This window comes from Lathamus discolor, chromosome 17, assembly GCF_037157495.1.
Source record: "Lathamus discolor isolate bLatDis1 chromosome 17, bLatDis1.hap1, whole genome shotgun sequence".
NCBI classification, from domain to species: Eukaryota; Metazoa; Chordata; class Aves; order Psittaciformes; family Psittacidae; genus Lathamus; species Lathamus discolor.
In genome coordinates this window covers 1501504-1526639 of record NC_088900.1, presented here as the reverse complement: position 1 = coordinate 1526639, position 25136 = coordinate 1501504, and the positions used below count along the sequence as shown (strand labels likewise).

The window sequence follows — 25136 nt, the reverse complement described above, 5'->3', positions numbered from 1 at the left end:
AAAGTCTTTTCCAACTCAGTTGATTCTATGACTCTATGGCTACACAGCCTCTGGATTGTTGGTATTTGTTCTCCTGCTTGGTTTTGGCAGCTTTGTTCAAGCCTTGGGTAGATCCCCTGGCTTTGAAGCAACTGGGGTGTTGGTACAGGGTGGATGCTACAAAGTGCCTTGGGTAGGATGAAGGATGAGGAGTTTGGAAGGAGGGCCTTGGAGCAATAGGAGGTGAGCCTGCAAGAACAAGGCTGTGTAATGAGACTGAGGGGAGGAAGTATTGCACCAGGGCATCTTTGGGAAGGCAGAGCTGCTTCTGCTGCAGCAATGGATGGGTTCATCAGTCTTGTCTGAAGAGATGCGTTCCCATGGGGACAGGAAGAGCGGCATAAATCACCTCACCTGCAATTCATTCTGAACTGCTGAGACTTGCTGACCTCCCACTTTATAAGCAGAGGAACAAAGGGTCTGGTCATAAGTAGCAGCCTCCGGATCACCTAATCGGAGAATAACAGGGCCGTGCTCCCTGTCTGATCCGTTCATTTTTCACTGGAGTCAAAGGCAAGCAGGGGAAGAAGCCCAAGCAGAAGTAAAGGCTCTGTTTGGAGCACGAGGAGACACAGGCCATTGTTAAGCTCCATGCTAAGGGCTCAGGAAGGCCAGGTGGAAAGGGACTGTAGGGGTCCAACAGCACTTGTGTGGTTAGAGATTATTTGCATCCACCTCCTACACATCTCTTTCCACATCCATCTCTTCCTCCCCATTTTGTCCCATCCCTAAACTTGATGCCTAAAGGTAGTTTGCAAACAACGATTTCCCGGCTGAGGATGCAGCCTACATTCATATCCTCCTTCCTGTGTTCACGAAGCAAAGGCTCTGTTTTTAGAAACATGGAATGGTTTGCATTGGAAAGGACCTTAAGCGCATCCAGTTCCAACCCCTGCCATGGGCAGGGACCCCTTCCACTGGAGCAGCTTGCTCCAAGCCCCTGTGTCCAACCTGGCCTTGAGCACTGCCAGGGATGGGGCAGCCACAGCTTCTCTGGGCACCCTGTGCCAGCGCCTCAGCACCCTCACAGGGAAGAGCTTCTGCCTTAGATCTAACCTGAACTTCCCCTGTTTAAGTTTAAATCCATCATCCCCTGTCCTATTGGTACAGCACCCAAGTGCAGTGGGGTCTGAGGATGTCAAAGACATCATGGGAAAGCTTGGGAATGGAGGAGAGAGAGATAAACAGAGCCGAAAGGACAAAAGTAGACCCAGAATAGAGAAATAGGCTTCGATTTAATCAAAACTTGGGGCTTTCATTTGGTTCCACGTTAATGCCATGGAGCTTGTTGGGTTTTGAAGTAAAAACCTCATCCTCCTTGCCTGGGCGCGGGCTCCTCGAATTAGATGAGTGTCAGTGTGGAAAGTGTAATCATAAACACTTTGTGCTCTAGTCGGGGGAGAGAGCGTGGCGATAAGAACAAATATGCAAGAGCAGAGTGTGTTTTTAATGGAAGGGAGATTTATTTCTCTCTGTGTCTTTTTAAGCCTCTAGATAGATCTTTAAAAAAAACACCCCATCCCAACCCACACACAACCTGTCTGCCTGAAATAGCCGAAATGTAATTTAAAGAGCATCATTTTAACTAATGCTTCACTTCAGAGGCACCTGCCCTATATTCATTGGAGATGCAGGCTGCATTAGAGCATCTGATTTATCTTTGGAAAGGAGGTTTGAGTTTCTTTTGTTCTGCCTGGCTCCTTTGGATGAGCAAAGTGGCTCAGTCCTCGGTGTGCTGCCCAGTCTTTGTGGACAGAGAGATATGGGGCAAGGGGGGCATGAGGAGACCCCCACTACATCATAGAACCATAGAATAGTTTAGGTTGGAAGGGACCTTACAGCTCATCCAGTTCCAACCACCTGCCATAGGCAGAGACACCTTCCACTTGGAGCAGGTTGCTCCAAGTCCCGTCCAACCTGGCCCTGAGCACTTCTGTTTTGTAAAGGATCAAGCATTATCTGACCTCATGCACTTGATCAGGATCTTATTGTTGTCTTTAATAAGCCTGCAAGGAAGAGAAATGCTTGCTATAGCATTGATAGAGAGATGGGACCTAAAGTGTTTTGCCCAGGACTACTCTGGTGAGGCAGGGAGCAGTGCAGGCATAGAATCATAGAATGGTTTGGGTTGGAAAGGACCTTAAACTCATCCACTTCCAACCCCCTGCCATGGGCAGGGATGCCTCACACTATCCCATGCTGCCCAAGGCTCTGTCCAGACTGGCCTTGGTCCTGGCCTGCTGTCGAGGATGAGGGAGTGTGAGGATGAGCAGGAGGGAAAGGAGAGCTGTTGTCACATCCTTAGCTCGCCCTTTCTGCTCTGAAGTTCACTTGTAATATTCCTCTCGACTCGGGTTGCTAATGCGTTTTGTTCTCCCGAGCGCGCGGGGCCCAGCTTCCCGCTCAGCCTTTAATTAGTTTCTGGATGATGACATCTCCACTGAGAATCATCTCATCGTGTCCCTCCGATCTCGGGGGGAGATAAAGGAATCTAATAAAGACATTCAGCATTTCTAGGTGATGGCTTTGACAAGCTCTGTATTAACCACAAGGCGCCTTCCAACTTCCTCGGGTGGCCTTGACACTCTCTGCCTCATCCCCACTTTTCCCAGCGGGTCTGGGAGCCTCCATTCAATGTCTGGTGGGATGGGAGGGATGGAGCTGGGGGCACAGTGTCCCTGAGCAGGGTGAGGTGGTTGCTGTCAGTTTGATGGTCACTGTGTGAGAGGCTGTCATGCCTTGAGGAGAGGTGTCAATAATGCTGGGAAGATGATGCAGGTCTCTTAAGGCTTTGAGATCCTTCAATTTTCTGGCTTTCAGGAGGTGTTGCTTGGCTTCCCGGGGGAATCCCAAGCGGCTTGGGGTGCAAAAGCTGGAAACAAGATCCTTGCTCTATGTGTGTGGAGCTGAAAATGAGATCTGTCTAGACAGGGAGCTGCACCACCAAACTGGCTCTGTTTGGCTGCTTATCTTCATGGGTAGCAATGCACAAAGCTTCCTTGTACAGCTTTCTTTTTCCTTCGTTTCCATCCATCATCATTAGACTCGTTTTAGAGAAGGGAGGAGAGTCCTGCAATTTCCTTTGGGAATCATAATGGGAAAGGAGAGCTCAGGTCTCCCTGCGTGAGGAATTCTGCCTGCTCTGTGATGCTGCTATTAACAGTGATGCTAAGCTAAGCCTTGTTTGATTCCCCAAAGGTGTGGGGCTTGCTGTCCGGTGTTTCTTCCTTTTTGTGGTAGAAGAAAGGTTGTGGATCCCTTCAGAGCCTTGAAAGCAGGGACCAAATTACCTTGGATCCTTATGGTGGCACACACTGGATCCAGATTGGTGACCTGGACCCATCCAAAAGTCAGGAAAAGTCCTCCTGATGGAGACTTGACTCTCCTTCCGTGCCATGTCTCTTCTGGCATATCTCTTGTTGACTGCAGTAGGAGTCTTGCTGATTTATGCTGTCGTAAGTGGAATCAGATTGGGCTTCTTTTTGGCACTTAGCTATAAAGTTTGTCTGCAGCAACCCTGCTGCTTCTGTGGTGAATTATAGCCACGTACCCAAATCCTTTCCTAATGAATGATTGGAAACGTCTTGTTTCCCGTCTCTTTCTCTGAATGATCATGCTGCTGTGCTGTATAACCTGCTGCAGACATGGGCATAAAGAATTTGGTGTCCTCCAAGCTCGGGAGAGCTTTGCTTCAACAGGAGCTGTTTCCTGCTTCGGAAATCATTTAGGCACATCCCGGTGCTGTATGACACATCTCATTGCACCTTGCTTTCCAACGAGCAATTGCCATTAGTTAGTTATCAATTGCTTAGCAAGGTGGTTGTGGATGTCCTCTTCATTTCCAGGCTTGCTTTCTTCACTGCCAGGTTTGTACAGAGGGGGCTCAGTCTCTTGGCAAAGCTGAGCCAAACCGGGAATGCTGGTGGGGAAGGGGATCATTGTGAAGACCCAGGCTAGAAGCAGCTCCGAGGGGCAGGATCAGCACTCGTAGTGTAAAGGGGTTGGGTACAAGCCTACACGAGTGAGCAGTGTAGGTAGAGGCAGGCTTTAAAGCTGTGTTTGCCCTTCCTTGCCCCCTCCCCGCGCAGCTCCTGAGCAGTGTTGGTGTGGCAGAAGGATAATTGGAGGCGCAGCTCCCTCGGTTTGCTCTCTGCCTCCCTTTAAAAGGACAGAAAGGTTTGGAACACAAAGGAAGGAAAAGGCGCAACGCCTGGCACTGCAGCAGCCGGGTGCTGGACCTTCTCCTGACCCAGTAGAGGAGAGACAAGCTGCTCTAGTTACAACCTGGAGGAGGTGGATGGGGGAGTGAGTGCAGTGTGGGTCCAACTCCTTGCATCAACCTGTAGCATCATCAAACCCCAGGGGTAGGACCCGCGGTAGCAGCACGCTGTAAAACACAGGGAATTCTGGAGGTGACAGCAGTGAGAAGCTGTTACTAAAGCAGGAGCAGCAGCAGCCTGATGTTGAGGAAGCTGGCAGTGCACATCACAGATTGCCTGCAGAACGCAAGTCTGACTCTCCCTCTTTTTCTTTCTCCAAGACACATTTATAGCTGTTCTTTGTTGTTTCCTTTGATCTGGAGCAGATGTTGCTCGTGCTGGAGGATGGAGGTTTGCATGTGTTATGTATGAGGGGGAAGCGAGGAGCTGCTGGGCTCGCTTACAGGCTGCTGTTGGGGCTGAGTCCTTTGCACTGCTCTGCTCAGCTCCTGCATGAGAAGGGATGTGCAGGTCTATAAAGGTCACACGTGTGTTCCTGCACTGCCAAACTCTACTCAGTTTGGCTCCAAAAACTGGGGAGAAAGGATGTGGTTAAGGCAAAAAAATGCCATTACTCCTTGAGGGCCCTCAACTTGGTGAGGCTCATCTGAGGGCTCCTTCCCTTTCTCTGGTGGAGAGACACAAGTTTCACCTCGACATGAGGAAGAGCTGCTTGACGTTGAGGGTGGCAGAACACTGGGACAGGCTGCCCCAAGAAGGGCCTTGGAGCAACCTGCTCTAATGGAAGGTGTCCCTGCCCATGGCAAGGGTTTGGAACTGGATGAGCCTAAGGTCCTTTCCAACCCAAACCAAAAGGAGTTGTGGAGTCTGCTAATCTGGAGACATTCAAACCTACCATGGACATGGTCCTGTGTAACCTGCTTTAGGTGGCTCTGCCTGGCCAGGGTGTTGGACTGGATGATCTCCAGAGCCCCTTCCAACACTAATGAGCTGGAAGAGTAATTATGGAAGGCACTGGGCGCACAGTAGGTACCATGGCAGAGGAGGTGGTGTAGGTGCCCTGCTGCAACCCTAGGACATGAAGGTCTGTGCTCATCCCTGCATCATCATGGGACGCATGAGATTTTGCACCAGTGCTGGCTCTGGGATGACGGTTTGGAGGTGAAAGCACAGCGGAGATGTAGTCTGTGCCAGTGGCAGGAAGGTGTCTGTGCGCCAGGGAATATATCTGTGTAGGCAAGCACATATGCTTGGCTCCGTAAAGACATCTATCACCTGACTGAACACCCTCCAACATGCAACGTGCCATATGGTTTGGTTAAATATTTAAGTAAGCTGCTTTCTGGCCTGGGGACTCCATGTGTGTGAGCAGGAACCACAGCTGGGCAAACTGGGAGCATGTCCTGGAGGGGCCGAGAGCAGCCCAGAGCCCTTTCCCATCATCATGGCAAGGATAGGGGAGGAAAAGAGGAGCCAGATCGATCAAACACCAGCCTGCCCCTGGGGAAATCCGTGCTGTGTCACTGGAGCAGCTTGGCCAACACTGCCATGTTTAATCACTTGTAAGCAAAAGAGATGCTGAGCACGAAAGGCCTGCCCGCAAGGAGAGGGTTCCCGCCTGGGAAGCCTGCATTTGTTTAGCTTTATTTATTTATTCGTTCCCAAAGGAGCACAGCTCCATCTGCGTCCTGCATTCAGCAGAAGAAATTCCTCCTCTGCCCCATTGCTGCAGAAATGCCAAGTGATGGTGGAAGTGTTCGAATGCAGAGGGAACGGGAGCACCAGTGACCATTAAATAAGATTAAATAGGTACTTGTGAACCCTTATTTATTAAGGCTTCCCTCCCTAGTGTGGGAAGAGCCTTCCCCCTACCTGATGAGTCTCCAGAAAGGCATTTTACATAGCCCTGGGGTTAATTATTCAAACGTTTAATTAGCATGCAATAACTGCCATGGTAAATCCTACCACTGCACATTGCATTTCAGTTTCGCTGATGTGGTCACTCTGGTTTTACTTCCCAGCCATTCCTTCTTCATCTCATCCCAGGTGGGCTGCAGCAAACTGGCTTTTCCCAAGCATGTCCCAAGTGTAATGGGCTTTTTCCTTGGTGTGTATGTGGCTTGAGCTGCGTTTGCACTTGGAGTTGCAAAGTCTCCCATTGCCCAGCAGAGCAGCACCACAATCACCTCTCCTCCTCTCCATCATCTGAGCAACATTTAGATCTCTTTCTGTATTGATGATGAGGAGGATATAATGCTCCTATTAAGGGAAATCTAAGTTTAATCTGCTTTGATTATGGTTTAGAATCTGGTCACCTGATTTGATTGCAGATGTTTGTCTCCTGCCTTGCGGGTGCAGCACCAGAGCCACGGTGCAAAGGCTGACTTGATTTCCTTTTTGAAGTCACGGTGAGCTCTGCAAAACAAGCTGAAATGGGATGATGTGGCTTCAGTAGTTAAAAACATCAGAAAGGTTCCTCTGTGATTTAGCGAGCATCACATTGATGATGATGGATATTGCTCTAGTTCCGTCGGTACGTTCAGCTGGAAGCTATTTCTTCTTCCCAGGCGATGGCAGACAATTCAGTGTGCCTCCACTTGTCTCTTTCCACCTCTGAAATGGCACCAGTGATACCTTCTAGGCCTACTTTTGTTGTCCAGACTAAGATTGGGCTTTTTTTTAAGTGCACGTGGCTTTCCTGACCAGCAATCCCAGCCTTGCAGGGCAATCATTACACCATTGTAATTAATTGCATCTCCTCAATGGACTATCTGGCTCTTGACAGAGCATCTCCCAGCTCTATAGAAGTGCATGGTCCCAGGAAACATGTGCTGTCCCTTTCCACTGGGCTTAATGACACTGATGCATATTAATATGTCTTTTGGTGTTGTCTTTGTGCCCTCCACTCTCCTGCCCCAGAGCTCCTGCTGTTCTGGGAGCATCTGATCCATAGTGCATGATTAGTAGATTAACCATTGTGCCCACAGCAGCAAAAAAATGAACTCCCAGAAGCCCTTCAAAACAGAGAATAATTCATTACCCACCTTGATTTCCACTTAAAATGTACTTTAACTACACTTCCAACTACAAACCCTAAATCACCCTCATGTTCACAAAAAATCCATCATTTTTTATTTTATTGCACAGCACTGGCATGACATAATCCCTTCCAGAGTGTCTTGGAGTGCTTTACGGATCAATAAATTACTTACCTGCACAGCAGAGGCAATGCATGCAAGGCCATTGCAGTCATTCCAGCTTGGCACAGCCCAGGGAAGGATGTGGCAAACAGAGAGACGCAGGGAAAAGCATGCTCAGGATTGGGATCCAAGTCAGGAACAGGGGTGTTGCAGTGGTCTGGGCTGCAGCTTCAAGCAGGTCAATGGCTGGGCTCGCCCAGGGAGGGTGGAAGGAGCAGGATGCTTTGGAAGTGATTTGTGAGTCTCCTGCACAGCACCGCAGAGGGATGCTGATGCTGCTCGGCTCCGGAGAACAGCCTGGAAAATAATAATCCAAGGAAAGTGATGGTCCTTATTATGTTGTGCAGGTGCAGGCTGCTAACAGCAGCTGTAGAACCCCCAGCCCTCCCTTGGCAGCTGCATCCCTGCTCACTCCTCATCCCTTCCCCTTCTCATCACCCCCCATCCTATGTATGCGCCCTCAATTTGGGTCTGGATCCCTTGCATCTAACCCACTCCTGCCTGTTCTTAATGGCTCAGGATGGCTTTCATCCCAGTTGAACTTCCCTTCCTTTGCATAGTGCTGGACATTAGAGGCTCCTCGGTAGACTTGTATTCATAGCCAGCAACTCTTGGTGCTTTCCTGGTTGCAAGTGAGCCTGCAGAAAGAGCTGCAAGCCACAGGCATGTTTTGGGTGCTCTTGATGGAGTTTGGGGGGGGGGTGGGGTGGATGGTGTTTCAGCAGTAGGATGCAGCTCTGCCGGAAAGGGTTGAGAGGACAGGATGAGTCCTGGAAGCAGGGTATGGGAGAAGTACCGTCTCACACACAAAGAGGTGCTAAGGAGGAGCTGTCTTGAGCATCCCTACGGTGACTGAATCCCTTCTTTCTACAACTTCTTCCCACTTCAACCTTGGTCTTCTCTGTCCCCCTTTCCCCTGCGGGATCCCGTCAAGTCAAATGAGACAGATGAGCTACTGCAGAGCTTGTCATGGTGGAGGGAGGAAGGAAACTCAACCTCCTTTAGCCACATTTTGGGATTGGAGTTGGAGCAGAACGGGTTGCATTTTCATTTCCCTCTTTCTGTCGTTGTAGTGTCCCCGAAGATTACTGAGATCTCTTCTGACATCTCCATCAACGAGGGCGGCAATGTCAGCCTCACCTGCATAGCCACGGGCAGGCCAGATCCAACAATCACCTGGAGACACATCTCACCCAAAGGTAAGAGCCAAACCTTACCACAAATACTCTGTAGAAGGCACAAAGTTGGTTGCAAGCAGCTGGGGAGGTGTCGTTGGTTGGTTCATGCGGCAAAGAAAGGATGATGTGCGCCAAAGAGATGGGATTTAATGCAGCAGTTGATGACTCTGGTGGAGAAACATCCATCTTGGTGGTGGAGCTGTTGGTTTTGCTCATGTGGAGCACTGGCTGAAGGTACCAGGTTGATGTTGTTTTGCTTAGGGGTTGAATGTGCTAGCCTGGCCCTATGTTTGGGGGGTATTCTCGCCTGTTGCTTTAAAGGAAGGCTGTAACTAGTGCAAATGAGCAGGAAAAGCCAGGAAGCATTAATTGGTGGCCTTGTGAATTGGTATGCAAAGCCTGAGCAGAGCCGTGTGGGTGTGCCAGCGGGGAAGCCAATTCCCATGTGCGCCCATGTTATTGCCAAACGGGTTCCCAGATGCTTTTTGGTGTTTGCTTTGTGTTTTGCTGCCCTGTTCTTGCCGGGAGCAACAGAAACCAAGGGGGTGATGCCTGGTTTCTGCTGCTCTGATCCCATTGAGTTCAACCTCAGGCACTTTTCCCCTGAGGTTTTACCAGTGTCTGCCTCAAGCTCTCCTTGGGGACGCCCCGGCTGGGCTGTCGGCAGCCGGAGGAGCCGGCGCAGCGGCGGCAGTGATGGATGGGGCCGTGTCTGCTCTCTCTGTTCAGCTGCCTGACGATGGCTGCGGCGCCTTGGTGCAGCTCCATTGATTTTTTGCTATTTGTCTGCTCTGAAGCAAACGGCTGGGCCAGATCCATCACTCTCCATAGCTCAGGCAGGGAGCGAGCTGAGGCGGTGGCAGCTCAGCCCATTCCCTTGACAGCAGCCTCTGTAAAAGCCATATTCCCCCCGGTGCACGTGTTGGTTTATCTGCTTTAGGTGGTTGTGCCTCCAAGACGGCGGCCTTCAGTCAGGGTCTGTGCATGGATGAAGGATGAAATGAGGGGCGCGGATCCATGTGCGCGTCTCCATCCCTGGGTGTCTATGCACGGCACTGAAGTTGCTGTCAGAGTGTAGCTGTCACCATCAGGTGGCATTTATGGTTGCGGCAGTCCATGTGTTCCTACCTTGAAGCCTTTTCTTCTCTGTCCTCTTCCCCTTGTCTACGCTGTCAATGCATTTTTGTCTCGCTCAACCTCCTCATTGCTTGTTTTTCACACGCATCTTGTTTCCCTCACATCCCTGCTCTCCTTCCCGCATCCCCTCCTCCTCCCCAAGGACCCTCCTCTCTCATTCCCATGCCGTTTGTTGCCTTTCCCCCCACACTATCCATCCTCTCCTAACCAGGCTCCGGCTTCCCATGCCTCTGTCTTTTGTGAGGGCTGTTTTCCATGTTTGCTGCCATCCAGCAGGTTTCTTCCCCCAGGGATTCTTTACCTGCGCTTGAACCAGATGTTTCCATTTTACTTAGGACTTAGCTGCTATGGAAACTGAGGATGCACCAGGAGAGGAAGAGTGAGCTAATCAGAAATTACCTGTGGTGCTGTGTAATTTGCAGCAGCAGCTCTTACCTGATTTTGGCCATGATTAGGCATTCTGCTTTCAAAACTCGAAGGGAACAAATGATCACAGAGATTTACTGGAGTCTGGCCTCATGCTGATGGAGGGTGCTGAGCCCAGAGGTGGCCCAAGACAGCTCTGGTGGCTGCAGGTCTCCATAGGCAGCTCCTGCTTCTCTCCCTGGCTCTGCCAAGCTGCCAACAGGGAACTTTACTTCTCCTTTTTGCATTCAGCTCACATAGCAGGGATGAGGATTGGAAGTTTGGGGACCGAAATGAGAGCCAGGGCAGGTGCACAGAGGTGCTGTAGCAGATGCTGAGATGATAACCCTTTCCCGAGTGGGATATAGTCTAGTGTGGAGAGCTGGGAACAAACAGGGACCCAAAGCTCGTTGCTGGATTTTAGGTTTGCTCATCCCTTGAGCGAGTCGCCTCTGCCTTTCCCCATCCTGCTTGGAGTGGTGGAGAAAAAGGATGAGGAGGATTGGTTGAGGGAATGCTGGTGCATAATTGAAGGGTTTACATAGCCGATGGGTAACAGCTCTCACCGGTGTCACAGGGGAGAGACTCTGATAGCACTGTCTGTGCCAAGCACGAACAGAGCGGGAGCTGAAGGAGCCCGTCCTTGTGCTTTAGCTGGTGAGTGCTCCTCTGTGCGAGGCTCTTCATGGGCTCTATTATTTCCTTGCGAGCTCTGTGCAGCTCTTGGTTGGAGATGGAGGCAATGTAAGAGGTGTTTGCTCACCATGGAGTGTGTGGTTGGGTCCTTCAGGGGATTTAAACAGGGGAAGTTTAGATTGGATATAAGGAGGAAATTCTTTCTTGTTAGGGTGGTGAGGCACTGGAATGGGTTGCCCAGGGAGGTTGTGAGTGCTCCATCCCTGGCAGTGTTCAAGGCCAGGTTGGATGAAGCCTTGGGTGGGATGGTTTAGTGTGAGGTGTCCCTGCCCATGGCAGGGGGGTTGGAACTGGATGATCTTGAGGTCCTCTCCAACCCTAACTGTTCTATGATTCTATGATTCTATGATTTACACCAAGAGCAACCCGGTTCCCTGGTGACTGAGCTCACTCCAGACCCTTTTGCAGTCACCCACCTTGACCACTCGGTTGTTTTCTCTCCTGTGCATTGCTCGGGTCTGGTGTAATATGAGTTTGGTCTGGTAACTTTCGCATCTGCAGTAGCTGGCATGTGATGGGAGCTGTTAAACCTGGGTTTGAGACTGGCTGGTTGGAAGGTTCCTCACAGCCAGGAGGAGGAGGGAGTTTTTGTTGGATAACTCAAGCTGAGTGAACCTGAGCAAGAGTTTTCTGCAAGTGAATCACATCAGTGCTGGCCCTGTCAGAGCCTCCATCCCTGCTCAGAACCTGTGCCCATCCTCATCCTCCTGCCATGAGCGAAAGCAGGATGCTGGCTCTAGAGAAGGGGTTTGTGACCTTGTGGCCAGTCTAACCAAGATGTGTAACATCTTCCATCCTTGTGCATCACTCCTCTCTGTCCTTATTTCTTCTCCCAGTAATGCAACTGAATGGGTTAACATGGATAAAGAGGAGGATCTGGTGTAGTCACAGCTCCTTCTGCATCAGTGGAAGAGGTTTAACTGCCTTGGGTTCGGATGCTCTAGCTGGCAATGTGACTGCCACCAGAGCTGCCAGGCACCGGGGTTTCAAAACACAGTCACCAAAACCATGATGGAAAGCCAAATTCTGGCATGCCATGGAGCAGATCCATCCCTCCTTGGCAGCCCTGCAGTGCCAGGACCATTGGGATGGCAGCCAAGAGAGGCATCCTCAGCAGGGTGAAGGGAGGAAGGAGGACAAAGAGGGAGAGAAGGATGTAGATATATATAACATCCAGCAAGAAGGCAACAGCATCTTTCTAGAGGAGGTGTAGGTTGTGCTGAGGACTTGGAAGCTGGGGTCTGAAAGGCAGTGTTGTGTGTGCCCACACACATTTGGCTTTACACTCACAGGTGCCAAGCATCTGTTTGCTCCCAAGGCTGTCTTAGGGTCCACAGTCTCACGGTTCCAATGTCATCTGTAAACTGCAGAGAGGTCTTCTAGTCAATAGCCTGGTTTTGGTCACTCAGGTGTTTCCATAGCTACTGGGCTTTTTATTTATCTTGGGGGTAATTCTGATGTTGTCATGGCAATTGCTGTGTTATCAGGCTGGTTTTCATCTCTCGTAATAACAAGGGCTCAAGTGTGGCTATCCTGCCATGATGGAGCCAGCGGCCTTAGGAAAGGGTGTAAAATCATGTGTGTGCACGGCTCATCTGTCTGGCCAGCATCAGTCTGCCACATGCAGACATCCCAAGCCAGAGCCTGCATCCAAGTCATCATCCTTAACAACCCTTGATGGACTTTTCTGCCATGGTTTTTTGTCTAATTGCTTTTTGATTATTGCTTTAGGATGACGGATTCTGGTGTAAGGCTGAAGACAGCAGCTGCCAGGGTAGCAAAACATTATGGTTTGGCTGCATGGTGTATTTACTCATAAAAGGTCTGATGGAGAGGTTTTTAGAGCAAGAATCCCTCATTAATGTCAGGATTAGGCTGGGTGCTGAAAGCTACATCCCATGTGGAGTCTGAGCTGTGATTTGCTGAATAGGCACTGCCTCTGCAAGGCAGAGGGACAAGACAAGGGAGGTGCTTGGAGGATCCTGATGTTGCCACATCCCGGATATCCTCCCTGATCATTCCATTTAACCCCTGTGGCCCTCCGTGTCCTCCCTGCAAGAGGTACAATAGCAGTCCCTTGTTTTGCAAGCCCGATGGGAGGATAAATAGATTCAAGACATGAAGCTCTCAGACACAGCAGTAATCACAGCTCGTATATGCACTTAAGATAGATGAGGCCCGGTGGCCTGATGTGGCAGAGGTCTCATGAGATCATCTGTCTATACATGAGCAGCAAAGCAGCAAAGGGACTCCGGGAGAAGGCTGGTATATTTGGATATATTGATTCTCTCCGGCTTAAAACACGAGGACAAGCAACTGGAGAAAAGAATCCAGCTTGAACTGTTGCTTGTCCATGAGGAGGGGACGTGTCTTCCGTCCCCGGAGGCTGGGCCATGAAGCGCATTGCTTGCTGTCTTCATCTTTCCAGGGTCCTCTCTGGACAGGAGGCAAAGGATATTTGTAGGTTGGACGTTAGATCTGGAGCCCGGTTGGGAGGCACAGAGAGAAATGGGATGCACTTTGGTGGGAAAACCCTGCCTCAAGTCACCATATTAGCTTAAGGCCAGAAATCCGTATTCTCTGCCGGTCCTTTTAACAGGGAAATAGCCCTTGGAGGGAGCAAATAGTTTGTGTAAGGCTGTTTCTGGTTCATCCTGGGGCTTGTGTTTCTGCACTCTCTCTTATCTCCTTTTGAGACAGTGTGTGAGCCAGCACAAGTTGTGTCTCGAAGAAGGGATGTGAGTCCTCCTACAGCAGCTATGCAATGGGTCGCGGAGCTGCAGCGTTGGCTTAGGTTGGCTCGGCCACCATGGAGGATGTGATGTCCCTCCTCCCCATGTTTCATGCATCTCAGAGTAACCGAGCATCTCGCCGAGGCTCAGACAACTCCTTTGGTGGCAGAGAACCTTGTCCTCCTTCCAAGAGGCAGTTGCAGGCCTGGACTCGAGCTATATTAACTGAAGCATTTCAACCAGCTCCAATCCTGTCGGCAGCTCAACCATCCCCTTGTTTACTGTTGAAATAATTACTGCTTTGCCATAATATTAGCTCTGAGCCGTGACTCCATTACCATTATCGCCGGAATATTACCCATTTATTATCTCCCAGCAACCCTGGAAGATGAACACTAGGCTTCAGAGACCAATTGTTTTACAACAGACAGGATCTTGGTGTGCATTGTTTAATGAGGTAAACTACATTATAGCCAGCATTAATTTGGCTGCGGTGCACTCCACTAAATCATTGTTAACCTGGAAATCTGCCACAGGATTTGATACGCGCTTCCATCAGCACATGCCCGATGGATCGGCCGGGAATAGGGTCACCCATGGCCTGGCTGTGTTTGCATCACAGTGATCTTGGAGAAGCAGGGCTTTGAGGTGGACACCAGTTTGGCATGTAGTGATGGAGAAGCTGGCGGCTGGTATTGCCAGGGGTTGCTTGCAAAGCATGTGGACACGTGCCAAAACAGGATCCGGTGGGGAGCAGGGTGAATATTAGCCCCTTGAGTGCCAGTAGCATCCCCATCAGGTCCCATGGGAGTAGGATGATGCCCTGCAGCAGTCGGTGGAATCGCACCATGGGTTTGACTTTCCCCAAGGAATGACTGGAACATGTTTTGTGTGCTGGGTGATAAGTGCTTGGCTGTGGGATGCTCCTGTTAGCATTTTCCTTCCACTGATACGCCCTGGTTCCTCCTGTTTTTTCGAAGCACTTGGAGATTATGTACTTGTACGTGTATATATATATACATAAAAGTAATAGTTTTGATTCCCTGCATGGTGGAAATCAAGTCTCTGAGCTGATTTGTTTGCAGATTTGGCATTGCTGCCTCTAAAATATGCATCTTGGTACAAAAATAACAAGCCCCCTACCAGCTACAAATGAGGCAATGTCTTTCCCTTAAGAAAAGGGGAAAAAAAACCCTCTCTTGGCTTCAGCATATTCCCTAAACATAGCTTTGCAATGTCACACATTCCCTCCTTGCCTGAGGCAGAGCGTGCTCCACTCCTTATCACAGCCTGGGGATGCGGGTGGGATGCTTGCTTTTGTGGAGCAGCCGGTCACTGTACAACAGGGTTAGGATTGGAGTTAGGGTCACTGTACAACTGGGGGTGGGGGGAGAGGGTAAAAGCAGGCAGCTGCCTGCACCCTCAGGTTTTATCCTTTGGCTTATCCCATCAGTCACTGGCTACATGTTCTGAGAAGGTGAGACCCACTGTGGTATTGCAAAGGGCCCTTGTGCCACTGCCATGCCGAGTGCAAGGGAGCTTGTACCCATATAAAACCATGGACGTGTTTAAAGCCAGGTTGGGTGGGACTTGGAGCAATGCGGTCTAGTGGAAGGTGTCCCTGCCCATGGCAGGGGTTGGATTTGGATGAATTTTAGGTTTATTACACTCCAAACCAGATTATGATTGATTTTCTTGCACCTAAGTCCACCCTTTTGCACAACAATCTCGTCAGCCCTTGTGCACGAAGCAGTGGTGGGACCAGGTTAAGAAAGCAGGGAAGTTTCTATTCATTCCAATTTCCCGGAATAACACACTTGCCACCCTCAATCCTCATATCCCATGCTCTAGAGAGCAGAGACAGTGATTTTCACACCACTAGCAGCATTTCGCGAGCCAGCATCCCTTCTCCATCCCCAGCAGTACCTTGCCTTGGAAAAAAGGAATATGTTAGTTATTCCTTTGGTGTGGTGGGATGAGGTGAACAAAACCCTCCAAGCCTCTGGATTTTCTCTCTTCTATCAGCACGGAACACAGCTCCCTTTTTCCCTGGTAAATGTGTGGCTTTGTGCTGGCACCTCACTCCCTGCCTGGGACTTGCCTTTCATTCGGCTGGCGTGAGGAAGAGCACGGGAGTGTCTGAGATTCCAGAGATCTCCACACAAATTAAAACCTTTTATCAGCTCCTAATAGCTCTGCAAACTAATTATATTTGGGCCAAACTTCCCCAGCGACTCCCCTGAGGTATTATTATAAAAACCTGAGCTGTGAAAACGCGTCCCCATTCTGTCAACACTGGGTCGCTTCTGCTATAGAAAACTCTGCTCCGGCTCCATTTAGCTCCCCGTGATGTGCTTTGCATAAGCTGCTGCAGTTGGGTTTGGGGAGGAAAGAGCCCGACTCGGTCTTCTCCCACTCTGCCACGGCCATTGGTGTGGCCTCGGGGCTGTGGGTGCACAACAGTGATACCTCCATCCCCAGAGGATGTTGTGATGAGGAGTGGGACGGATGCTCGGAGAGATGATGGAGATGCTCAAACCAACAGGCAGGTGAAGAGAGTGAGCAGCACAGTGAGGAGCTCTGGTGTGGATGGTTGTCCCAGTGCCGGTGCCTTGCTGGCGGGCTTCAGGTGTTGTTGGAGCTGATTCCCCTCTGAATCCATGCCTTTCTTTTTCCTGGCATCACCATTTACTCCCTTCTCTCCTTTGTAAAGTCTCCTCTGCTCGCTGAGCTTTCACGGGGCAGGACACCAAGGCGAAAGGCATTACCTGCCTTCTCCTGCTGCACCATCCATTGGTGGATACAGCACAAGGAGATGCTTTGAGCCAGACTCCTGCCCTTACAAAGGTTGTCCATGTGGGAAGGAGGCTTCTGCTCCCTGCCACCCTTCTTCTGCTGTCCTTGCACTCTTCCTCTGCACAGACTGCCAGCTAATGGGGTGGAGCTAGAGAGAGCACTCTCTATTAATGGAGCAGAATATAAACAGAATAAAGCCTTCATTTCCCGGGCTGTGATTTCATTATTAATATACTTTACAGTTCACAGGTTGTTCATTTGCTTCCATGTTTTCTCAGCTGGTGTAATCTGCGGCGCAGAGTGAGAAGAGTCATAAAATGTCCATTTCCAGTTGAATGTGCGTCCAATTCGCCATGAAATGTTGCTCTCTGTCGTGAATATTAAGTGCCCGAGGAGGCAGGATTAAGCAGGGCAGTTTGCCAGACCCTCTCTGTGTCCCTTGGGCCTGGGAGAGATGTGGGTGCAGAGAAGGAATGGTGACAAGGTGAAGTGTAGGTGCTGAGGGAAGGTGGAGGGAGGAGAGGGAAAGAAGGAGGAAAGAAACCATAGAGGGGAAGGAAAGTTGAAGAGTGGTTGTGAGAAGGGATGCAGCAGGTGAAGGATGCTCTGATGGAGCAGACCCGTGCTTCACCTCCTCTTTTCCCTGTCCCATGTCCTTGCTACTTGGCAGGGAAGATGCTACAGCAGCATCTGCTCCGCTTGATACATCAGTTGTTGGTGTCTGTGCTCGGTCAGTGCTGTGGGCTTTGGGGTTGTGCCCTTCCTCGAGCCTCAACATGGGTAGAAAGAGAATTTCCTTGTCCCTGGTGAGGCCGAGGAACGCTGCTGTGCTTGTAAGGGCAAGGAGCTGAGACGTGCTCGCGGTCTGGAGCTGCTCCCTGCCCTGTGCAGAGCTAAAGAACAGCAGTGAATCACTCTGGAGTTGCAGGCACCATTGCACATGCAGAAGAAGGGCTTGACACATGAATCTGGGGGCAGAACCATGGTTATGTGGAAGTAGGAGAAGCAGGAAGATTTGCTGTGTATTTTGAGTATTCTTTCATGGTTTGTAGCAAATTCAATGGTCTTTCTGGGGCAGGGCAGCAGGATTCTGGGTAGCCATGGGCACAGAGGGGTACCTGCAGCTGCAGCCCCACTGGCTGGAGGAACAGCTGGAGGCAAGCAGGGATGCGTGTCCTGGGTACCACTTCATGCACCTATCTTTACCATAGCAGTACATGGGACAACATCACTAGGGAAAAGGGAACAAAAAGCCAAATCCCAGTGGATTGCCTAGACCTTGGGGATAGCTCGGGTGCTGCCCAGAGCCAAGGGCACCGTTTCCTTACGATTCTTTGCTAAAATGACTTCGGCCACAGCATTCCTCACTGCAAGAGGAAAAAAATGCCTTTTCCTTTCCCATTTTCTCTCGGTCAAGTCAAGATAATAATAGTCTTTTTGTGATCCCCTGAACTTTCCCATCTGCTTGGTAAAACAATGGCAATTCTTTTCCCTCCTGCTCTCTGTCTTCCTCCCTTGTAGTTTTATTCTCCTACAGTATAATTTAAAGCCAGAGCAATGCCGTAGCCTGGGGTTTTTTCCCCTTCCTGTGAAACACTGCTGTTACTTAATATGGATTTTTCCTTGCAAAGCAATGCCTCTCACTGATGCTCCTCAGAAATGGAGACATCAGTGCCATAAACCACGAGGGACAGAGCAAGGCCATTGGGCTGGAAAATAGCGTGGCTGCAAAAATAAAGAGGGGCTAAAGATGATGGAGAGGCAAGAGCGAGTCTCACCCCCCTGTGAGACAGAGGGAGAAAGGGGTGAAGAGGGCTCAGGGGGTCCCACGGGGAAGAGGAAGGGGGGAAAAGATTCCCTATTTGCAGAAAGATGTGGCAGCCACCTGTAGGGATACGCAGGGAGAAGGGAAAAGTTTTCCATCTCCCCATGACTTCTTGGCAGCGCTGGGGATGGATTTAGCTGGTACTTGATGCCTCTTTTTTTCACTCTAATGCCATTATGCCACTTGCTTCCCATCCACAGGATATTTTCTTAATGCGGCTGAAATGCAGCTTAACTGAGGTTACAGCCATGTAACGCTCGGGATTGCAATTGCTTCTTAAGAGCTTGTCCTACAGAGAAAGCCTTTGGGTTTAAATTTGAAGCCAGAGGGACCCTACGGTCCTGGCCACCAGCAGTTGTTTTTCTGCTAAATCCAGAGGAAAACGGGATGCCTGGAGTTTGGCAGGGGATGGAATGTTCTGTCTTTTACTTAGGGATGTGCGGTTGATAGGGGATGTGTGGAGCTCATAGCTGGGGAGACCCAGGACATTGGTTAAGGTGTTTTGTAGCCTCCTGCACATAGAAGGCAGGAGTATCAAAAGAGGCTGCAGTGTGAGTAGCAGATCAAGAGAGGTGATCCTGCCCCTCTGCTCTGCTCTGGTGGGAGCCCACTCGCAGCACTGTGTGCGGTCCTGGTGTCCCCAACATCAGAAGGACATGGAGCTGGTGGAGCAAGTCTAAAGGAGGCTACAAGGATGCTCAGGGGCTGGAGCATCTCCCGTATGGAGCCAGGCTGAGAACATTGGGGCTGTTCAGGCCGGAGAAGAGAAGCTGCGTGGAGACCTCAGAGCAGCTTCCAGGGTCTGAAGGGGGCTACAAGGATGCTGGAGAGGGACTGTGCATCGGGGCCTGCAGTGATAGGACAAGGGGTGATGGGTTCAGACTGAAACAGGGGAAGTTTAGGTTGGAGATAAGGCAGAAGCTCTTCCCTGTGAGGGTGCTGAGGCGCTGGCACAGGGTGCCCAGAGAAGTGGTGAATGCTTTGTCCCTGGCAGTGTTCAAGGCCAGGTTGGATGGGGCTTGGAGCAAGCTGCTCCAGTGAAAGGTGTCCCTGCCCATGGCAAGGGTTGGAACTGGATGAGCTTTAAGGTCCCTTCCATCCCAAACCAGTCTAGAATTCTTTGATTTCTTGACGTTCTCCTGAGCCACTTTTCTCCTTGCCAAGCCTTGTGCAGCGCAGCTTCTCCGAGAGACAGCGAGGAAGCTGCCAGCAATGGGATGGGCTCCAGGAAAATCAAGTTGCAACAGGATTTAATCGAGGAGCAGCGCTCCTGCAAACAGGATGCTCCTGTTTGTCTGAGCGATTTTCTCCGGCAGCATCTGTCACTCTCCAGCATCTTGGTATCATCGCAGCAAATTATTTAAACACTACCCACTGTACCCCATCTGTCAGGCAGCCCCTCCACACAGATGGGGCCCTACCTTGCCTCCTCTCCAAAGGAACTCACCGGCAAAGGCTGAGCGCCAAACAACAGGAGAAATTAAATCAAAAGCACAGCTTTGGCACCCAGGGGGAAAATGCACATCAGCTTTGACTTATTGCATGGCTCACGCTTACAAGAGAGAAGCAGCGGCTTTTGTCACTGCAAGGGGCCATGAAAAATGAATTAGGGCCGCTGCTGGGAGAGGGCACGCAGGAGAATCTTTCATTCTGGCGACGCTGTCCTTTCTCACCTTGCAAGTGGCAACCGGGAAGAAAGCACAAGGAGGAATTAAAAAGGAAGGGAAGAAAGGAAAAAGGAATCCTTGTTGGGTGGCTTGTTAGGGTCTGGCTTTAGGCTTAGGTGTCCCGAGAGCACCTTTGATGCTCCAGTGGGAGCACAGAGCTGCCGGGAGGTGCTGTCTCATCAGGAAGTCTCTGGAGAGAGCTTGGCTTGATACTTGGGTTTTATGTACCCTTGGCATGGGTTCCTGCCAGGAGGCAGAGATGCTGCATAGAATGAGTCTGTTTAGTGTGGAGAAAAGAAGGCTCAGGGGGAACCTGATGGCTCCCTACAAGTGCCTGACAGGAGGATGGAGCCAGGAGGGGCTGGGCTCTGCTCCCAAGGAACAAGGGATGGGACAAGAGGAACCGGCCTCAAGCTGCACCAGGGCAGGTTTAGATGGAGCTGAGGAGCAATTCCTGCCCCAGAGGGTGCTCAGGCATTGGAACAGGCTGCCCAGGGCAGGGCTGCAGGCACCGTCCCTGCGAGTGTTCACACAGCGTGGAGACGAGGCCTCAGTGCCATGGGTTAGTGGTGGCCTTGGCAGTGATGGGGAGCGATTGGACTTGCCGATCTTAAAGGTCTTTTCTAACCTGCTTGATTCTATGATTCTATGAAGCGGATCAGAGCATCCATCCTCGTGCCACCATGAGGGTCACCACCTCTGAGCACGGTGACCCCAAGGTCCAAGTAGGAGGTGTCCTGCTCCATGCTTGTGGTAATAGGTAGATAGCATTAAGAAAAGCAGCCCTCTATGAGCCCTACACCCATCCGTGCACCCAGTTGAACACCACATAGGTGCTTTTTGAGCTGTAGGCATTGCTAATGTGCTCTACCAGGGTGGGATGTGCCATCTGGACCTTTTCCTATTGCTCAGCATCCTTACCAGCACCCCCAGGAGGAGGCAGGGACTGGGAGAGCCTGAACATGGCTGCTTCCAGTGAGCCCTGAGCCTGACTCTCCCTTGCACTGAAATAAAAGGGCTCATTTTTGATTCGACTCATTTCCTCCTGAATTAGAGCCTCGTTCAAGGGTGGTTGGTCTCCAAGTTGTTTTGTTTTGTTTCTTTAAATATTAATTTCCATAATCCTTTTATTTCCCAAGGAACTACTTCTTGCAAACAAAGGGTTTAATACTCCTCTTTTATTCCCACTAACAAATAAGTTGTCTGAGGCATACAACATCCCGGCAGCAACACAAGTATCTTTAAGGCCAACTTGTGGTGCACAGGGGATGGAGGGGAAGCATTCCCAAGGGATCACGGCTACCACAGCAGCATCTCCCTGGAGACTGGAGGGCAGCAAGCTTGGGAAGCCTCCGTGCAACCCAGGATTCCTATGTTTTGCATGGAGGCATCTCTGAGCTGCCTTTTTGAGATGGAAGATTTGAGAGCCAAAGGCTGGGAAGCACAATAGAAGATAGACTGCTTGTACCTCATTGTCTGGAGAATAGATGGGCTGCAGGCTCCTGGAGAATAGGAGCTGCCACTCAGGTGGTTATAATAGAACAGGCGGCTGGTAGATTTCAATAAAAGAAATGAGTATAAATATTGTTAGGGGGAGAATAGAGGCAAAGTGAAAAAGATCTTGTTTGACGAGTCACAGTGGGAAACTTTCAAGGACTTTTAAGCTTAAAACTCTTTACAATGGTGCTATAATGGGCAGCTCGATCGACTGCACCATTAGAGGAGAGGAGAGCCAATGGGGCAGGCAGCCCCAGCGCAGATTTGCATTGGAGGTCTGGCCCTGGGCATGGAGCAGGGTGATCGTGTTGGGGGAGCCCAAGGTGTTTCAGCTCCCTGTGCTCCAATTTGGCTGGCTATAGGTGATTCTAGGTTATAGGCTGTGAATATAGGCGATGTGGTGGTGTCTGGAAGTTTTACATCAGTTGTGTGTCCCAGTGACTACTGCTTAGATGTGCTAACTGAATAGCTGAGTGTTGGAGTTGTTGTAGGAGATGTGAGCCCCAAGTGTGGTCTCAGCAGTGGGTCCTGTCTCAGATCTAGCTCTGAATAGTGCAAGAAGTTGAAGAAATGAGCAAAGAGCAGAGGGTTGGCAGCAGTGATGGTTCCTGTGATGGTTCCTGGTTGGTGCTTTACATTCAGAAGGCGTCTGTTGAAATCACAGGCAGCCAGAGATGGGGTTTTCAGCTATAGCCATCTCTGCTCATGTCAACCCCAAATCACACCTCTCGAGGTGAAACCATCAGCTCCCTGTCATAGTCAAAGGAGCTGGAAGGAGAAGAGAAACCACAACCCTTCATATCTAAGCATGAGGTGAGCACAGCCAGGGCAGGTGGGGACTTTGATACCAGTGCAGGAGAAGGACTTTATGACTTTATCCCTCAGCCTTCATCTGCCTGAGATGCATCAGGAACCTTTGGTGCAGTGGTCAGCACCAGGCATCCCTCTCTCTCGCAGCCTGAGCATACAAGGGCACAGAGCAGCATCGCGTGGGAGAGTTCTGCCAAGCCAAAGTGATGAAGGATATGAGTACGGAAAACATGATATTTCCTCTCTCTTTGGTGGCACTGGGCACAATTAGTGATGGTGACCACCCGTGGGGTGTGAGGATGACGACGGGGCAGCAGAGTAAGGTACTGCTAAGCCCTGAGCGCTGTGCGAAAGCCAGGCAAGAAGAGCGTAATCCCCTGGGTCTTTACACAACCATGGAAACATGCTCATTAACATGGAAAAACATGTAAGAGGAGAGATTTCTTTCCTTGTAATCAGGAAACCTCAAAAAGAGAGGGACTTGGCCCTGTGTAAGCACAATGCAGTCTCTGATATGCTTGTTTGTGGAGTTGCAAGCCTTCTGAAGGGTTGTGAATAATGAAGAAGTGGAGGTTCATACCCCGTATCTGCTGTATGTCGGTTGTGGTGTGATTCTAAAGACATGACTCCTTTAAAAGGGGCCTAGAAGAAAGATTGGAAAGACATTTTAGCAGGTCCTGTTGCGATAGGATGAAGAGCGATGGTTTGGAACTAAAAGAGGGAGATCGATGCTGGATGTAAACAAGAAATTCTTTACAATGAGGGTGGTAAAACACTGGCACAGGCTGCCCAGAGAGGTGGTGGATGGAGACATTCAAGGCCAGGCTGGATATGGTTCTGGGCAACCTAATCTAATTGAAGATGTCCCTGCTCATTGCAGGTTGGACTAGATGACCTTGGAGGTCTCATCCAACCCAAACTATTCTATGATTCTATGATTGTAAGGGGGGTTGCAGACTGGAGCCGGTGGTAGAGGGATGGAATATTCCCAAGAGGAGGAGAGGAGCATCCGTGCCTGCATGGGTCGATAGGGTAATCTTCAAAAAATCATTTCTTTAATGATTGCTCTGGATGGTTTCCAGCAGGTTAATTCTCCCCAGCCTCTCTCAGCTGGAGCAGGCTGGCATCGGGGAGTTGAAAGAGGGGATGCACGGAGGGGATGCTGCCCTGGCTGCTCTCATTTGCTTCAGCAAACACGGATTTGGGAAGGGAATTCTAGAAACACCTGAACTTTGTTCCTTAGTTGTTAATTGAGCAGCTGGGAGCAGGAAATGCAGGGAAGTGATCATGCTCCTGTGGTAGGCACTGATGAGGCTGCATCTCTAATCTTGTGTTCGGCTCTAGACCCCTCACTACAAGAGAGACATTGAGGTGCTGGAGCGGGGCCAGAGAAGGGAATGGAGCTGGTGCAGGGCCTGGAGCACGAATGTGATGAGGAACGGCTGAGGGACCTGAGGGGTTCAGATGGAGAAGAGAAGGCTCAGGGGGGACCTGATCACTCCCTACAACTGCCTGACAGGAGGATGGAGCCAGGAGGGGGCTGATCGCTGCTCCCAAGGGATAGAAGAAGAGGAAATGACCTGAAGCTGCACGAGGGGAGGTTTAGATGGAGCTGAGGAACAATTCCTTCCCCAAAGGGTGCTCAGGCATTGGATCAGGCTGCCCAGGGCAGGGCTGCAGTCACCATCCCTGGAAGTGTTCCCAAACCGTGTAGCTGAGGCCCTCAGTGCATGGGTTAGTGGTTAAAGTGGGATAAAGGTTGGACTTGCTGATCTTAAGGGTCTTACCTAACCTGGTTGATTCTATCTGCCCACATACTGGGGGCTGTGTTGCTCCTGCTTTGAGCGCTCAGCTTCAGGGTGATTCCATTCCTTTCCCTTCCTCCTTCCCTGCATACAGAGCGCTGCACTGCTTGTGTGATGCTACTGAACCACCCACCCTACATCATCCCACCTGCTGTGGCGCAGAGGAGAGGTGAAGCAGGTCTTGGGCAACAACAATTTCCTCTTAGTGCCTTTGTGGGGTTTATTTAGTTACTCTAAACTGGCCTAGAATGGCCATCACTATGGGAGTGACATAGGAAATATACAGCCCTTGGGTTTAGCACGTCACTCGGAGCCGGGAGTCTGCACAATGTTAATTTTTATTGCCAGAAGTAGCCATAAATTGATAGTTGAGAATGGCTGTAGGGACTGTAATTAACTAGTTACTATTTCACCTCCATAAGGAACAATGTTTCACGCTCTTCCTTTTACTTATCTGGAATCAGCCGCTGTCAACATCCGCTGCAGCCCATATAAAGATTTATAGACCTTAGAGGTAAATATTGACTAATGGGCAGCTTGGCTTAATGTTCACCTTGAAGGACAATAAATTGTGCTATTGATTGAAGCCAGATGTCAATATCTGCATTGTTGTAAACATTTTAATAAAATTATCTCCATAAAATATTCTCCTTATCCAGCCCATCCTGGGTAGGAGGATCGGTGCCTGGAGGATGCAGCAGCGCAGTGTAGGAGGTATGGTGGTGCCTAAGGATAAAGCCTTATGACTTTGGGCATCAAACACGTTGCAGGATGCTTTGCTGAGGGTTTGGAGCTTTAGAGGTGGAAATAGCACAGCCTTGGTGGGGATCTTGCCTTGGTCCAATGTGCAGTGAGTTCAGCCTGGAGAAGAGAAGGCTCCAGGGAGACCTTAGAGCAGCTCCAGAGCCTAAAGGGGCTACAGGAAACCTGGAGAGGGGCTTGGGACAAGGAATGCAGGGACAGGCCAAGGGGAATGGCTTGAACCTGCCCGAGGGGAGACTGAGATGAGCTCTTAGGCAGAAGCTCTTCCCTGTGAGGGTGCTGAGGCGCTGGCACAGGGTGCCCAGAGAAGCTGTGGCTGCCCCATCCCTGGCAGTGCTCAAGGCCAGGTTGGACACAGGGGCTTGGA

General features: G+C 50.4%; 1 protein-coding gene across 3 annotated transcripts in view; it reads left to right on the top strand.

Moving 5' to 3' along the window:
• LOC136022978 (protein CEPU-1) overlaps window positions 1–25136 on the top strand; it is a 327726-nt gene that overhangs the window by 289262 nt on the left and 13328 nt on the right. For all 3 annotated transcript variants that reach the window (XM_065696958.1, XM_065696959.1, XM_065696957.1), the window contains one exon: window positions 8533–8658. In XM_065696958.1, coding sequence (XP_065553030.1) covers window positions 8533–8658 — 126 coding nt within the window. The remainder of the gene's footprint in view (window positions 1–8532; window positions 8659–25136) is intronic.